We start from the raw sequence: 13,924 nt of genomic DNA, 5'->3' as shown, positions 1-13,924 counted from the left end.
CATTTATGGGAACAGCCACCAGAGTGCTAGTTTGAGTGCATCACAGTCATTAAACACACATAGCACATACAAGATCGTCAGGGCGCGAGGGCACACAACACATTTGCTATTACAGCGACGTTGAGCAAGAAGTACGTCACAATGGAGACAGGCCTTTACTTATTGGTAAAAGGGGGGCTCGGCCTCTTGGTAACCACAAGGGTGCACATCTGCTCTCCGAAAAAATTCTGTAGCTCTATCAAACAGAATAGAGGCGCCTGGTTTATGAAAAGATCCAGGGCCACTAGAGGGCGAACAAGTCTCTGAAAGCTATGTAGTACTCGGGACGCCATTTACGTGTCCGGAACCGTCGAAGTGAAGCACTTTTTCCCTCCCGATTCCTACCTCCCCTCCGAGCAACATCGAACCTGAGACAAGTTCACTGTAAACAACGTAATTATAACAGCACATGTAGAAGTGTCGTTTGACTGCCGGAGAGTAATCAGATCTGCAACTTCAGGCTTGGTTATAAGGTTTAGTTGTAACACACAGGAGTACATGCACTGGAAGTGTGCAGCGAAACCAAAAGTGTTCATGGTGATCCACGGACATCTGATCATTGCAGCCATGATAGAGGCGACCTCCTTTCCGACTCCTGGCCTCCTATTTACTGATGGCTACAGGAGAGCAAGAAGTAACAAGTAATGGCCGCACAGCAATACAAAAAAAAACAAGCATTGCCCACGTGGGCGGGCCGCGAAATGAAATAATACAAAAAAAATGTAAAAGACAAAAAAAAGTCTGCGAACCTCTATCTACAATACTGCACTCACTGACCAGCGTAACAAATATGTTAACCAAGATTCAATACTTATTCAATACCGACTAGGCTGTCCTATTTTCGCAGAAAACAAGCCGTCAGGAGGGCCGTCCAACACCCCCATGTTTCTCCGAGGCGATGCAGAAATGCCTTGGAGAAACGCAGCCTCATTTTGGGATTTGGGGGCGTGTCTTTCTTTCTCTCCTATTCCCATTGGCTGGAAGGTAAAATTCCAGCCAATGGGAAGAGGAGAGAAAGAATACAGAAAGAAACGAAAAAACACACCCCGAATCCCAAAAACACGGGGCTTGAACGGAGTGATGCCCCTCTCCTCCAATGGCTGGCCTCCGTTTAGGAAGCCAGCCAATGGAGAAGAGGGGCGGGTTCAAGCCCCACTGTCTAAAACATCAGTTCTCCCCAGCGAGACTGCGCCAGCGCAGCCTTCGCTAGGCGGAGACCTAAAAATGAGCAGTGAAGGCAAAACAGAGCAAGAACAAGTAGAGGGGGCACTGCGCGCAGCAGGTAGACTGACAGCAGAGGGTCGCGGACTGCGAGCAAGCTGGACAGGAGAATTGTTGCAGGGGGAGCTGGTATGAGGACCAGCTTAATTTTTTACAGAAATTAAACCTCAATGCATGCACTTACATATATAAACATGGCAGGTGCCCCAATTGAAGCTCCATTACTGTAAAGGACGAATGAGGAAAGGCAAAGCAAATGTGTTTTTTTGGCAAATCCACATTGAAATACGATCCCAGTCACAGACATACTTAGACACCCTCACACACACACCTAGACCCACTCAGGCACCCATACACCCTCTCATAGAACCACTCAGACACTCACAGCTGCTAAAAGACCCATTCAGACACTCATACACCCAATCACAGACCTGTACACCCACTCACAGACTAATTCAGAGACCCTCGTTCCAAACCACAGACCCACTCAGAAACACATACATCCACTCACACTCATGCACTCACTCACAGACTGACTCACACTCTCATTAAGGCACTTGCAAACCCACTCACACTCACACCCACTCACAGTCCACTCACACACCCACTGACAGATCAACTCAGAAATTCTCACATGCACACATAGATCCATTCAACACTCATGCAACTACTCCCAGAGCCACTCATACACTCTCAGGGCCACTCACAGACCCATTCAGACACTCCCATACACCTACTCAGACATATGCACCCACTTACTAAGCCACTTGTACTCTCTCACACCCATTCACAGACCAACTCGGAGACTCATGCACCAACTCACAGACTAACACACACTCATGGAGGCACTCGCAAACTCACTCTCACTCACAGACCCACTTAGACACTCATGCACCCACTCAGGCACCCACACAGAGTCACAGCCCCACTCAGACACACCACGTGCTCCCACTCAAAACGCCCAGTGAGGAACTAATGCACTCACACACACACTCTCAAAGGTTGCAGGGTACATTTAGAAAATACATTTGAAGAAAAACCTTAGAAATTCACTATGAAATCCAATGAATACAGGGCTGTTTTAGTTACAAAATACCCATAAAAAACTTTAAACTTCACTAAAAAAAAAACATTTGGTTACAGTACGTTATAGTCCGGAAATAGAATTAAAAAAAACATAGGAATTCACTGAAACAAACCTAATGTTAGTGACAATATAGTTGGGATCAAATTTCACTCATCCAAAACCATTAAAATTCAGCAGTCATAGTTACCTGAGCTAACTATAATTAATTCCTGCACAATGCACTGCTTATGACCTCTCACAGTACACTGCTCATGACTTGATCCATGACATCACTGATGCCATCTCAATTGACATCACTGATGACATCATCCTTCGATTGTGATTGTTTCCTAATAGTTTGTGAATGTTAAACCTATATACTAAGGTGCTACAAAAGTTAAATTAGTATACTTTGTGTACTACTAATGAGTGGTACTATTTTGAACATATTATGAGTGGCTGTGTGGCTGTATTGGTGAATAAGTGGATGTGTGAGTAGCTGTATGGGTGAGTGAGTGGCAGTATAGGTAAGTGGCTGTATGAGGAGTGACTGGGTTGCTGTATGGGTGAGTGGCTGGGTCTGTGAGTGGCTGTATTGGAGGGTGAATGCATGGGTGGCTGAGTGGGTGCGAGTGCTTGTATGGATGTGTGAATGTGTATGTAAGTGGTTGTGAGAGTGGTGGTATGGGTGAGTGATGGACTCTGTTGAGAGGTATGGGTGAGTGAGTGGGCGCCTGGTTAAATGTGTGCTTGGCTGTATTGGAGAACAAGTGTCTGTATGAATGGATGTCTGGGTGAGTGTATGGATGTGTGAATAGGAATGTAAGTGGCTGTGTAAGTGCTTGTATAGGTGAGTGAGTGACTGGTTAGAGGCTGTATGGATGAGTGGGTGGATGTGTGACTGACTGTATAGGTGAATACGGGCTGTGTGAGTGGCTGTATGGGTGAGTGACTGGTTGGATGAGTAGCTGTATGAGTGAGGGGTTGTGTGAGTGCGTGGGTGCCTGAGTGGCTCTATGGATGAGTGAGTGGTTGTGTGAGTACTTGTATGGGCCTGTGAATGGGTATGTGAGAGGTTGTGTGGGTTTGTAAGTGGGTGTATGAGAGGTTGTATAGGGCTATGAGTGGGCGTATGAGTGGTTCGATGGGGCCGTTTTTTCTGCATTTTGTAAAATAAGACCACCTTGCAATTGTACTGAGCACTGGCCCATTCCCTTAATTTTCGTCGAATAGACACAATATGAGGATGAATTGGATTGCTAGTGTGGAAGCCGGTCGCTACCCCAACTCGAGGTCGCCGCAATTAGGAGGCTTGGGATACCAGCGATACCTTGGTTTTTATATATGTAATTTATTTTTAAATCAAATTATCCATGACTTCTTGACTCCACACAACTTTGATTCTAATTCAACAAACCCCACAACTTATAAGTCCCATAAAAGACCTTGACTGAACCAGAGTTTTCTTATCCAGATAGTTTGCGAACAAGATATTCAACAGTTTGAACTCCATATTTGCACTTTTATGCTTTTAAGGTAACTCTTCTCCTGAAGTATGGATAAAATGGGCACTACCTTCCTATCATGACTGGCCATGTCCTCTGCACACACCAACATATCATCTTGGAAGCAAATCAACCCCTCTACTTCTCTTAAAACATACCCACTTATTGATGGAAAGCAGCAGACGCCAACCAGAAAGGCATCTTTATGAAATAGAATACCCCTTTAGGAATGACAAAATTTGTCAGGTGATGAGATTCCCAATGTAAAATAATTTGTTGGTATGCTGAGGCCATGTCTAGGGTGGATAAGAGACAAGCCACCTTGAGGAATGTAAGCATTTCTGTAGTGTTTATGCCTGCCTACCCAAATCCTGGACTTAAAAGGTCACTAAGTTATAACACATTCTTAAAGTACCATTGGCCTTATGTATTAAACAGGTGAAATCCACTCCAAACCTTATTTAGACTCTCTTTGGGGCACAAAGTTCGTCCAACTCTTTGCTGAATTCAGGGTTAACCCCCAGTGGCACCTGCCTAACTTTATGCAGCACAGGCTTAGTATCTGATTTAAGAAGAATTTTGTTCTGGATCCTGTTTATCTTGCCTAGATTATATGTGAACAACATGCATAACCGGTTTCTCCTAGTTCTAAACTTTTCCTGGAATTAGTTCCAAACTCAAAATGACTCTCAAATGGCTGGAATCCGAGCCTTTCAATGTGTCCTTACGGTCACTGCCGTTCAGCAATTTATTATGTTCTTCTTTTCCACATGTGCACACCTTAGCAAAACACGACCTCCTCCCTCTTTTTTAAAAAACATTTTACACAAACTTTATTGATAACTGTACAAAGTGGGGAATTTCCGAAATTCTTGTTTCCACCACATGTATAAAATATCACATTCTTGGCAGTGATAGAATTTGAGTGTTTCTTTGGTTTGGATTTAGTAGAAGTAGCTTATAGCATGCAGTGAAGACGTTTATTGACAAAGCAAAATTTCCACCAAGTAAGATGCAGTGCTCTCAATATCTTCTGTAATTTCCACAGCTTTATTTATAATCTGGTTGGACGTAGTCATTGGTGTTTTTGACGATTTGATCTCCACTCAGATCTTCTTCAAAATACTTATACTCACATGTGAAAGTAAGAGTTCTTAGTGCACTTACGAAGCTTCGAATGGGTTCCCCTGGAAGTTTGTCTCATATAGCAATAATATTTTTATGAGATGTGTAACTAATATCCAAAATCCGAATTGAAGATGAGTATTCATGCTTAACATCTCCTACTTCCATCAGGGAGGTGCTTTAGAATTTTTCTGCCTTCTGTGCCTAGGCAGTGCCTCAATGAAGCATATTGTTTTAATCTGCCTCCCCTTCAATGGCATCAATATAAGTCTCAAATCCCTCTTTCAAGTGTTCCCAGTCTACTGTTGGTAGACCTGGACCAGGCTTAAATGAAGGTGAGGCAATTGCTTTGTTGTATAGTCAATATGTTGCTGCACAAACCTGCTTAATATTGTAAGTTTGTCTAAATAAATGGATACATTTGTCCAGCAATAACATACAGCTAGATTTCCCTTTGCATGAGCTGTAAACATTGTTATCAGTAAATCTTGTGAAGTAAACAAACTACGCTTTTAATGAGTAAACTATTCTGAGAACCAGTGAAAACAAATAAGGAGTCTTATGATACTCTGGTTTGCACATCACTGTGTAGAAAGTGGTGAGCATGATACAAGATGAATAAACAGTAAGTGTACTAATGAAAGAAGTGCAGATATATAAGGTATCTGAAGTAATACTCACGAACTCTTCATGAAGTTAAAAGGTTATTTATTGATTTCTTCATCCAGGAACTTAGGAAAGCTCTGTATCTATCTACGGTCAGGCTAGATCTGACTCATACATTCCAAGCTACTCTAGAATACAGAATCTAGTGACACTCTCTAGAATGCCCATATGTTCTACCATCTAATACATGTTCTACCATCTAATAACATCTATACTAATACAAACCCATTACTACAGTATCCTAATGGTTCTGGTGTGCACACCACTGTGTAGTGTGGTGAGTACAATATCTACAAAACGAGTTAATTGTAATAGTCCTTATAATGACTCTGGTGTGCTTATCACTGTGTAGAGTGTGGTGAGCACAGCATGTGCATGATGAGTAAATTACAGTTAACAATAAGAAAAGGGTGTGCACATCAATTTGTATGTTACCTGCATCTTAACTAAAGATGTGCCGCAGACATTTGTCAATTAAAAGTTTACTGTAGTGAAAGTGCAGAGAAATTTACATTCCAAATTGGACTTGAACTTTTCACAGTCCATCACACTGGGATGTAGTGTCTATTATGATTGCTTACTGCTTTGCTAGGAACCTCAGAACTCGCCTTGACTGGAAACCACAATTTGATGTGATACGCGTAGAAATTAAGATGTACGTGGCATTGTTGTTCACCAGCAGTTAAGCTGAAGGGCACAGCTGTGCTAGTTCTTTAACTAAGCAGAATTAATTTCTGACCAATAAATGACGTGCAGGAAGCAGGAGTCTCACAAATGATGGAACAAGGTTGTGACACCACACCAGAGGAAGGCCCACGTCTATGCCGCCCCTGCAAATAAAACGTTCAGGCTGAGTAAGTTCATACCAAACTGAGGGCTCCTGTGAATCCAAAGACTGAGCTCAGGTGCTCAGTTAGGAATATGAATCCTCCAGCATAACCACATCTGAAGGCTATGACTCTTATGCTCTCGTCGACCATGAAAAGATACACCAAACTGCAGAGACGTTGTAACTGATTTACTAGAACCTCAATAAAGCAGCAGGAAACATAGGAACAGCCCTCAGTAATTTGAAAGGAAGCATTCTAAACTGAGAAGCGTGGCTCAATGGTTAGAGCAGCAGACCTTGATGCAGAGGTCTGGCCCGGGACCAGGGTTCAGTTCCCGCCTCGGCGGCTCTTGCACTCAATCTCCCCGGACCTGATAATTCTCGCCTCGGTGCCTAGTCTAATCATGGGTCCCACTCTGTGACTCTGGGCAATAGCTTGATTAATCTCCACAACGGCCCAAGCAGCGCTTGGATGCCAGGCTTCACCTTGGGGTTGCCCAGGAGTGTACATCTCACATGAAAGCCAGGAAGGGTTCCACAGCGGTATGAATACAGCGCTACGAGACCTCTGGGTAGAAGGTGCTATATAAATACAAACACACTTACATTTACATTTACATTTACTAATACAGAGAGAACCCTTACTATGACGTAACTGAATCCTACAAGACACAATAGGTGGCATTGGTCCTATAAAGATCAAAAATAGTCTCAGTAAGGAGGGACAGAATCCTGTTTTGGAGAAGTATTCTCCTCTTTCCCCTTCCTCCTACTACATCCCTCCTGAATCCTAGCTTCTTCGTATCCTTTCTTTCCCATTCTCTTATTTGCCCTGCTTTTTCTCTATCCACTTTATCTCCTCCCTTCCTTCTATTCTCTCCTCCTTTTTTTCCTTCCTTTCATTTTCATCTTCACCCACTCTTTTACTCCTCTGCTAATGCTAACAAAAGAACTCAAGGATCGCAAGTCTATACCTTCTATCCTTGACCCATATTGGTTTCATTGACTTGGCAATTTAGGGGTCCTGGCCTTTGTTTTTTGGTCTTTTATCACGGTTTGTAGCTCACTTTTCATCAGCATTGGAAGCAGCCTATGGGACAGAGGGAGAAATAAATGCCCGATAAATGTGAGTTAATGTGTGTTTTTGCTAGATTTCAACATTCGTTTACATAGATATCCTGTGACTGGTAATATTAGTGTCTGCTGACAATCAAAGACTTTGGCAATGGCTTATGAACATATAGGCACATCCCTCAAACGGGCCTTCCTGTAGAGTTTTGTTTCACATTTCTGCATTCCAGGAACAAGAATTCCATAATGCCTCTTTCACGTCTGCTTAATGTTAATCTCTTTTATGACACTATTGGATGGCACCTTTACATTCAAAGTCGCACTGTACATCATAATAGGGTGAACATTTTTAGATTTATTTTGCAAAGGTTGTAAGCGAGGGAACCATTTTCTCCCCTCTGCTTTCACCTTAATGTAAGCACTGCAAGGTTAATTTTATTCCTGCTTTAATCAAATGTTTATTATCTTATTTTAGTGGTAACACTACTGCGAATGGGTGTGAGTAAGCTGGACCTGTTGTACAGGAGGCTTCTCCTTACCAAACTCTTCATTCGAGGATGGGGAAAACCGGAAGACCTAAAACGGTATTGAACTACTTTTTACTCTTCTCAAATGATTTGCGATGTGCTGGAGACCTATTTCCTTGATTTCTCCTACTCACCCTATAAGTCATAAACATCATGTGTCTCCTTTGTCTTTGACTAGAAATCCTGCATTGTGGTGCATATTTTGATGCTCCAACTTAATTAACATTAAGGATAGTCCATTCACAGGAATGAGAGAATCCAGTGCTCAAATACTAGGCGAAGACCACTAAAAAACAAGTAATGGCATAGCCAACAGGTCTCACCTTTGGGACCTTATAGCCATGCAGCACATTATTCTGGGTGCTGTGCCACCAGTGATTTAAATAGCTATACAATGCTGTCATGAACCAGTGTGGAATGAAACAGATAGTTTAAGCAACTGGATGACCAGGAATGCCAAATAATGAGCTAACAGTAGCTAGATAGTAATAAAATGTAGGGGAGAAAGAGAGGTACCACAGGCAGCGAAGGTAGACTGGAGAGGCTGAGACAGGGACAATAGATGCTTTTTAGAACGCTGAGAGGGATGGGTACAGAGAGACAAGGTGGAGCTGTAGACAGGAAAGAGGCAGGGCATGCCTTTGGTGGGGAAGTCTGACTCACTTCTTGTATTATTAAAACCTGGTCACAAAGTATGTGACTTAGACTTTGTTTAGAATGCAGGAAAGTAGTGTGAAAGGCTGAATTTGAATGAGTTTCCCACGCTGGCAGCAGAATTAGAGCAAGAAAGTAGGTATTTTCGTGCTCTGTCATCCCTTGTGCCTCTGCTGGAATGTGGATTGCTTGTCTTGGTTTTGGATGACTGAAGGCTGTGGAGCAGGAGTGGCTCCAGATAGTCTAGGTAGGGTCAGGAAAGGCTGAATAGACCTGGGCTGCAATGGGGAAAGGTGTAGATTTCCTTACCCCTCAACGGGCCTGGTCTGCCTCTGACAATGCCGTCTCCACCTCCTGCCAGGAATTCACACCAGAGAAGGCAGAACTGGTTCTGGCTGGGCAAAGACACTCTGCCTAAGAGATCAACGGATTTTGGGATATAAATATTGGGGCCCAGACCCCTGAACTTTAGAACTCTTTTAGATCAAGAAGACTGCAAAGAAGAAGAGGTGTGAGGAGGAACTACCACTATGCTGTGTTGGCCTGCTGTGGCTGCTTCTGTCTAGGGCAATGAAAGTACTGGACTGAACTTTCTGCAGCCTACATTTGTGAGTTTCTCCAAGGGCTTGAGGTAGAGCTTGCCCCCTGTTCAAGAAGTCTCAGGAACAGCAAAGACTTCAAGCTCTTCTGCCCTCAGCACTGGGGACTGTGTGTTTTGTGCTGCAACAGAAGAAAAGCAACCAGACGACGTCTACAACGCCTCTGCCGACTCCGTGTCCTGAAGGCACCAAAGAGGGCGACAATGCACCACGAGCCTGGTCTCATCGACTATGCCTGCTGATGCTGCTACTCGCACCGCGACTTGTGGGCACAGCACTCCGCACCACCTCGCTTCACATCGGCGCCTTGGCACCGTAGGGGGCAGCATCGCACTGCAACCCTGGTCTCCGCGACGACACCTGCTGATGCCGCACCAAGCCTCTGCTCGCACCACGACCTGTGGGCACAGCACTCCGCACCGTCTCTCTTCACGATGACGCCGCTCCATGCCGAAATTGACACCGCTGCTTGCACTGTGGTTAGAGGGCACCGCTTGTAAAGTTACACCCTGCACCCTGCACCGCAGCCTTGGCCTACTGACGCCGGTGCCATCTACTTCAGTTCGTCAGCCGACGACAGTGCTTCAGCAACGACGCCCCCACTGCTTGCACTGTGACCTGCCAGCACCGTAACGAGCACCGCCTTAATCATGCACCACAACCCAGGTCTCACTGACGACGCCATCTGACGCTGCCACCGAGCCGGCGCTCACACCTCGACCTGAGGGCACCGCATGCCGCACCACTGCACTTAGCACCGCAGCACATGACGCCTGCCGACGCCAGCACTCCTAACTCCAACAGAGAGGAGATTGACCTGCAACGCGTATGACTTAGAGGGCCCTGACAACTCCTGCACCGACCTCCGGAATCGACGCCTGCGGACGCCATGTTTTCGGAAGCTCAACGAGCGGTCGCCGACGCCCTGCATTTATAAAAGGTACTGTTTGCAGGTCTTCCCAACACCGTAGCTGGCCCGCGACAGCGCGGTCAGCCAGAACTGTTTGGATTTGTTTGCTCACGATGCCGTGATAGCCCTGAACGGAGCTATCGACATGAAGGAACTGTTTTTAAAGCGTATTATGATAACTGTGGATTTTTAAGTACTGTATTGTGGAATTTTATCGTTTTAGCTTTTGTCCTAAGTATTTACTGGTGTGGGGTCCTTTTGTAGTGCTTACACTGTATTACTGTTGGTTATGTGCAAATGCTTTACACACTGCCTCTAAGATAAGCCTGACTGCTCGTGTCAAGCTACCAAGGGGGTGAGCAGGGGTTATTTTAGGAGTGTAACTCCCTTATACTGACTAGAGTGGTGGTTTCTGCCTAGCCTGCCAAAAATCCCATTTCTAACAACATCCTAAATAGCGCTCACAAATTGCGAGTCGCAAAAGACTCGCAATTTGCGAGGCACTATTTAGGCCGTCGTACATCTGGCCCTTAGTCTCTAATCTCATTAGCAGTCTCAAATTTGTATTATTGTACCAAAGAAAGCAAAAGTTAGAATCAAAAGGCAATTCATTAAAAAAATGCAATCGTGCAATGTGCCTTTATGATCTCTAGCAGCCAGAACATATATTTAAAATAGTCAAATTAATAATACCAAGCCTTAATACAAAAATACCACGCAGCATCTAACCCTTTCTAACCAAGCAGTTTATCCAAATAACATAATGTTTAACAAAACCTTATAATAATTTAGGTAAAAGCGGCACACAATTTCATGGCATAACATTACGTAGAAAGACAGCACAATATTTTTACTTGCACAGCAAACCAGTAAATCCATTGGCTTCCTGTCAACCCCAAATAAATCCTACTTGTACATGGTTTTCGTTGACTATTCACACACATTTATTCGCACAGAGAAAATAAGAAATTAAACGCAACATAATGGATTGTTCTGCACATTCATTCGGCACACAACCTTGTAATGTTTCAAAACATATCCCTTCGGCCGAGCAAGCTTGGGAAAAGTTATTGGCATGCAGAGATTGTGGTAGCAGCTCAATTACCATCTTCTGTAAATCAATAAAAAACAATGCAACCAGATTGTCGTCCACGTCCTCCTTTCTCTTGTCAACAGCATCTTCTTCCTTTGTCAGTTGCCTCATCGTCTTCTTGTTGCTCCTCTGATTAAATTCAAAACCCCTTACACAAAACGAGCCACACAACTAAACATTAAGGAAACACTCATTCTAACTCGAATTATTATTACTATTGAAACAGCAGTCTTCACTAATATAGCTTTACCTAACCCAGTATTCCATGAACCTGTAATTTCAAAGATTTTAAGTTCTCCTAATTGGTGGTTAGTCAGATCATCAAAATCATTATTAATACTCCCACTATTATCTGGAATAAAACACTCTGGGAGTGATTCAGAAAAGGTAAACTTATTTAGTGTAAGTTTACTTTTTTTGGTATTCAGAAACTACAAGCTGATCGTAAAATACGAAGTGGACACTCCGCAGTCGGTGTGGAGAATTCCGCACAGAAATAGACCTGTCCTAGAGCAGTTTTAAACTTACTATTAATGTGTAGTTTGTGAATACTAAAAAGAGTGAACTTGGTGTAAGTTTATTTTTGAGGATTAGGCCTTGTGTTTTTATTACATGAGAAACTCCTCCCTCCTTAAAATTCCAACTCCTTCATTACTCCCCCTTGTCCACTGTCCTTTAGAAGGCCACCACCAGATGGCATGGCCCCCCCCCAATTCGCCTGTGGTCCATCCTCCCCCACACATTTGCAAACTTCCTCGGGCAACCCCAGGCCTCATAGACCAATGTTTCCCTTCCACAACACACATCCATCTTCCGATTCCAATCTGGTAATCTCTCTTGTTTCGCAAAACAAATTCCCTAGGATCTTCTAATGGGAGTTGGGATCTGAGGTTCCCCAAGCCCCCAGCAACATCAATGAAACCTGAAGTGCAATTGGTGTACCCAATCGCCGTTTCCAACTGTGCTTTCATACCCTTCCAAAGTGCTCGGATCCTGGGGCATTGCTGTAGTGTGTGCAGGAAAGACCCACTCTGCCCACAAGCATGCAGGCATTCATCGCTCTCCACCTAGCGATACAATGCAGGAGTGTTCTAGTGTAATATATTCTACGAAGGATTTTACATTGAATTAAACTGAATCGTGCGTGGATGGAGAAATGCAGTCTTAAATCAGAATGCACACGATACATACAAACAAAAACTTGTGAACTCGCTGTAGAACATTATAGCTCCTAACCTTAAGGTTAGGAGCTATAATGGTAAGAAAGAAGAAACATTTCATAGGAACACGCGTAGTGTTCGAGGCATGTGGGCTGCTGAATTCATATCTGTGCATAGATCGCCGCCTAGTGTTGGGTCCGATTGATTGCACATTGTTGTCCTGGAAGAGTCTTTGAAGTATCACGAGATAGGTGGCTCCTCCCCTGGACTACAGTGCGCATGGGCATCGACTCCATCCTCAGATTGTTTTTTTTCCGCCATTGGGTTCGGATGTCTTTGAATTCCCTCTTGTCGGAATCAATAGAAAACTTTCTTAAGACCAATAGGTCTTTAGCCTAATACGTCGGTATAGTCTTGCGTTCGGTCTTAGTTCTTCCAGCTCGGTCCCGAGCCGGATTCCATCACCCGCGTGCTTCGACGCGGAAAGCCCAGTCGACGCTTCAGACCCTATCGACCGTTCGTCATGGACCGTAGTCCATTTAAGAAATGTCCCGTATGCAACTCGAAGTATCCCCACATCGACCTCCACCCGGTGTGCAACAAGTGTCTGTCGCCGGACCACGATGAAGCCAAGAGTATGGCTTGTTCACACTTCAGGTCCAAGAAGACGCTTAAGCTTCGACGAGCTGCGCGCCAGGAGGCCCAGCATGCTGCACCGGCCCCTGTGGACATCTTCGATGCAGGGGATGTCGAGAAAGAATCTATCCAGGACATTAGTGAGTCGAACCCCGCTTCGGACGTCGAATATGACTACGACGCGGATGCAGAGATGTTCGAGGCCGAGGAAGTCGTCGACTAGGTAGGAGACGACGACGGGGCCCTCAGGGCCATGGAGGATAGCTCGGACGAGGAGCTTCCTCAAACTGACTCGGGCCGTGCCAATTACTAAGGCTCAGGTCGAGGGATCGCCTTCAGGCCTTACCCAAGATCTTACCATGGGTTCTACGGCCCCGCCTTCGGGCTCGGCCACGGACATTGCTGTTGAGCCACACCCTGGCAAATCGAAACCGAAAGTGAAACCTACGGTCTCGACACAAGAAACTGCGCAGGTGCCGTCCTCGAAACCGAAAGTGCGCATCGTTCTGGTCGGCTCCAAGGCCTCAGAGCCCTCGGCGCCGAAGAAGCCAAAGGGTGCTGTCGAGCCGAAGGCTCAAGTCAAGGGCGTCGATACGAAGTCTGCCGCGCCAAAGACTAAAGTCAAGGTGGTCGAGACGAGCGCGTCGGCGCCGAAGACGGTCGACACCGGCAAAGGCCTCGGCGACCCGGAGAAAGCTCTCGGCGACCCGAAGAAAGCTCTCAGTGACCCGAAGAAACGTCTGGATGACCCGAAGGTTCTCGTGACCCCGCGTCAACAGGACAGGGCCAAAAGCGGCGCACCCCGTGAGTCGACTCCAGTAGA

General features: G+C 45.0%; 1 protein-coding gene across 2 annotated transcripts in view; it reads left to right on the top strand.

The window, feature by feature from the left end:
- The window catches only part of ABHD18 (abhydrolase domain containing 18), a 215,809-nt gene that overhangs the window by 29,931 nt on the left and 171,954 nt on the right, over positions 1 to 13,924 (top strand). For both annotated transcript variants that reach the window (XM_086962179.1, XM_086962180.1), the window contains exon 2: positions 7,998 to 8,106. In XM_086962179.1, coding sequence (XP_086818305.1) covers positions 8,015 to 8,106 — 92 coding nt within the window. In that variant the 5' untranslated portion in view covers positions 7,998 to 8,014. The remainder of the gene's footprint in view (positions 1 to 7,997; positions 8,107 to 13,924) is intronic.

The sequence above is a fragment of the Lissotriton vulgaris genome, chromosome 3_1 (genome assembly GCF_964263255.1).
Source record: "Lissotriton vulgaris chromosome 3_1, aLisVul1.2, whole genome shotgun sequence".
NCBI lineage: Eukaryota > Metazoa > Chordata > Amphibia > Caudata > Salamandridae > Lissotriton > Lissotriton vulgaris.
The sequence above is the reverse complement of the archived record's forward strand: the minus strand, read 5'-3'. Positions and strand labels throughout refer to the sequence as shown.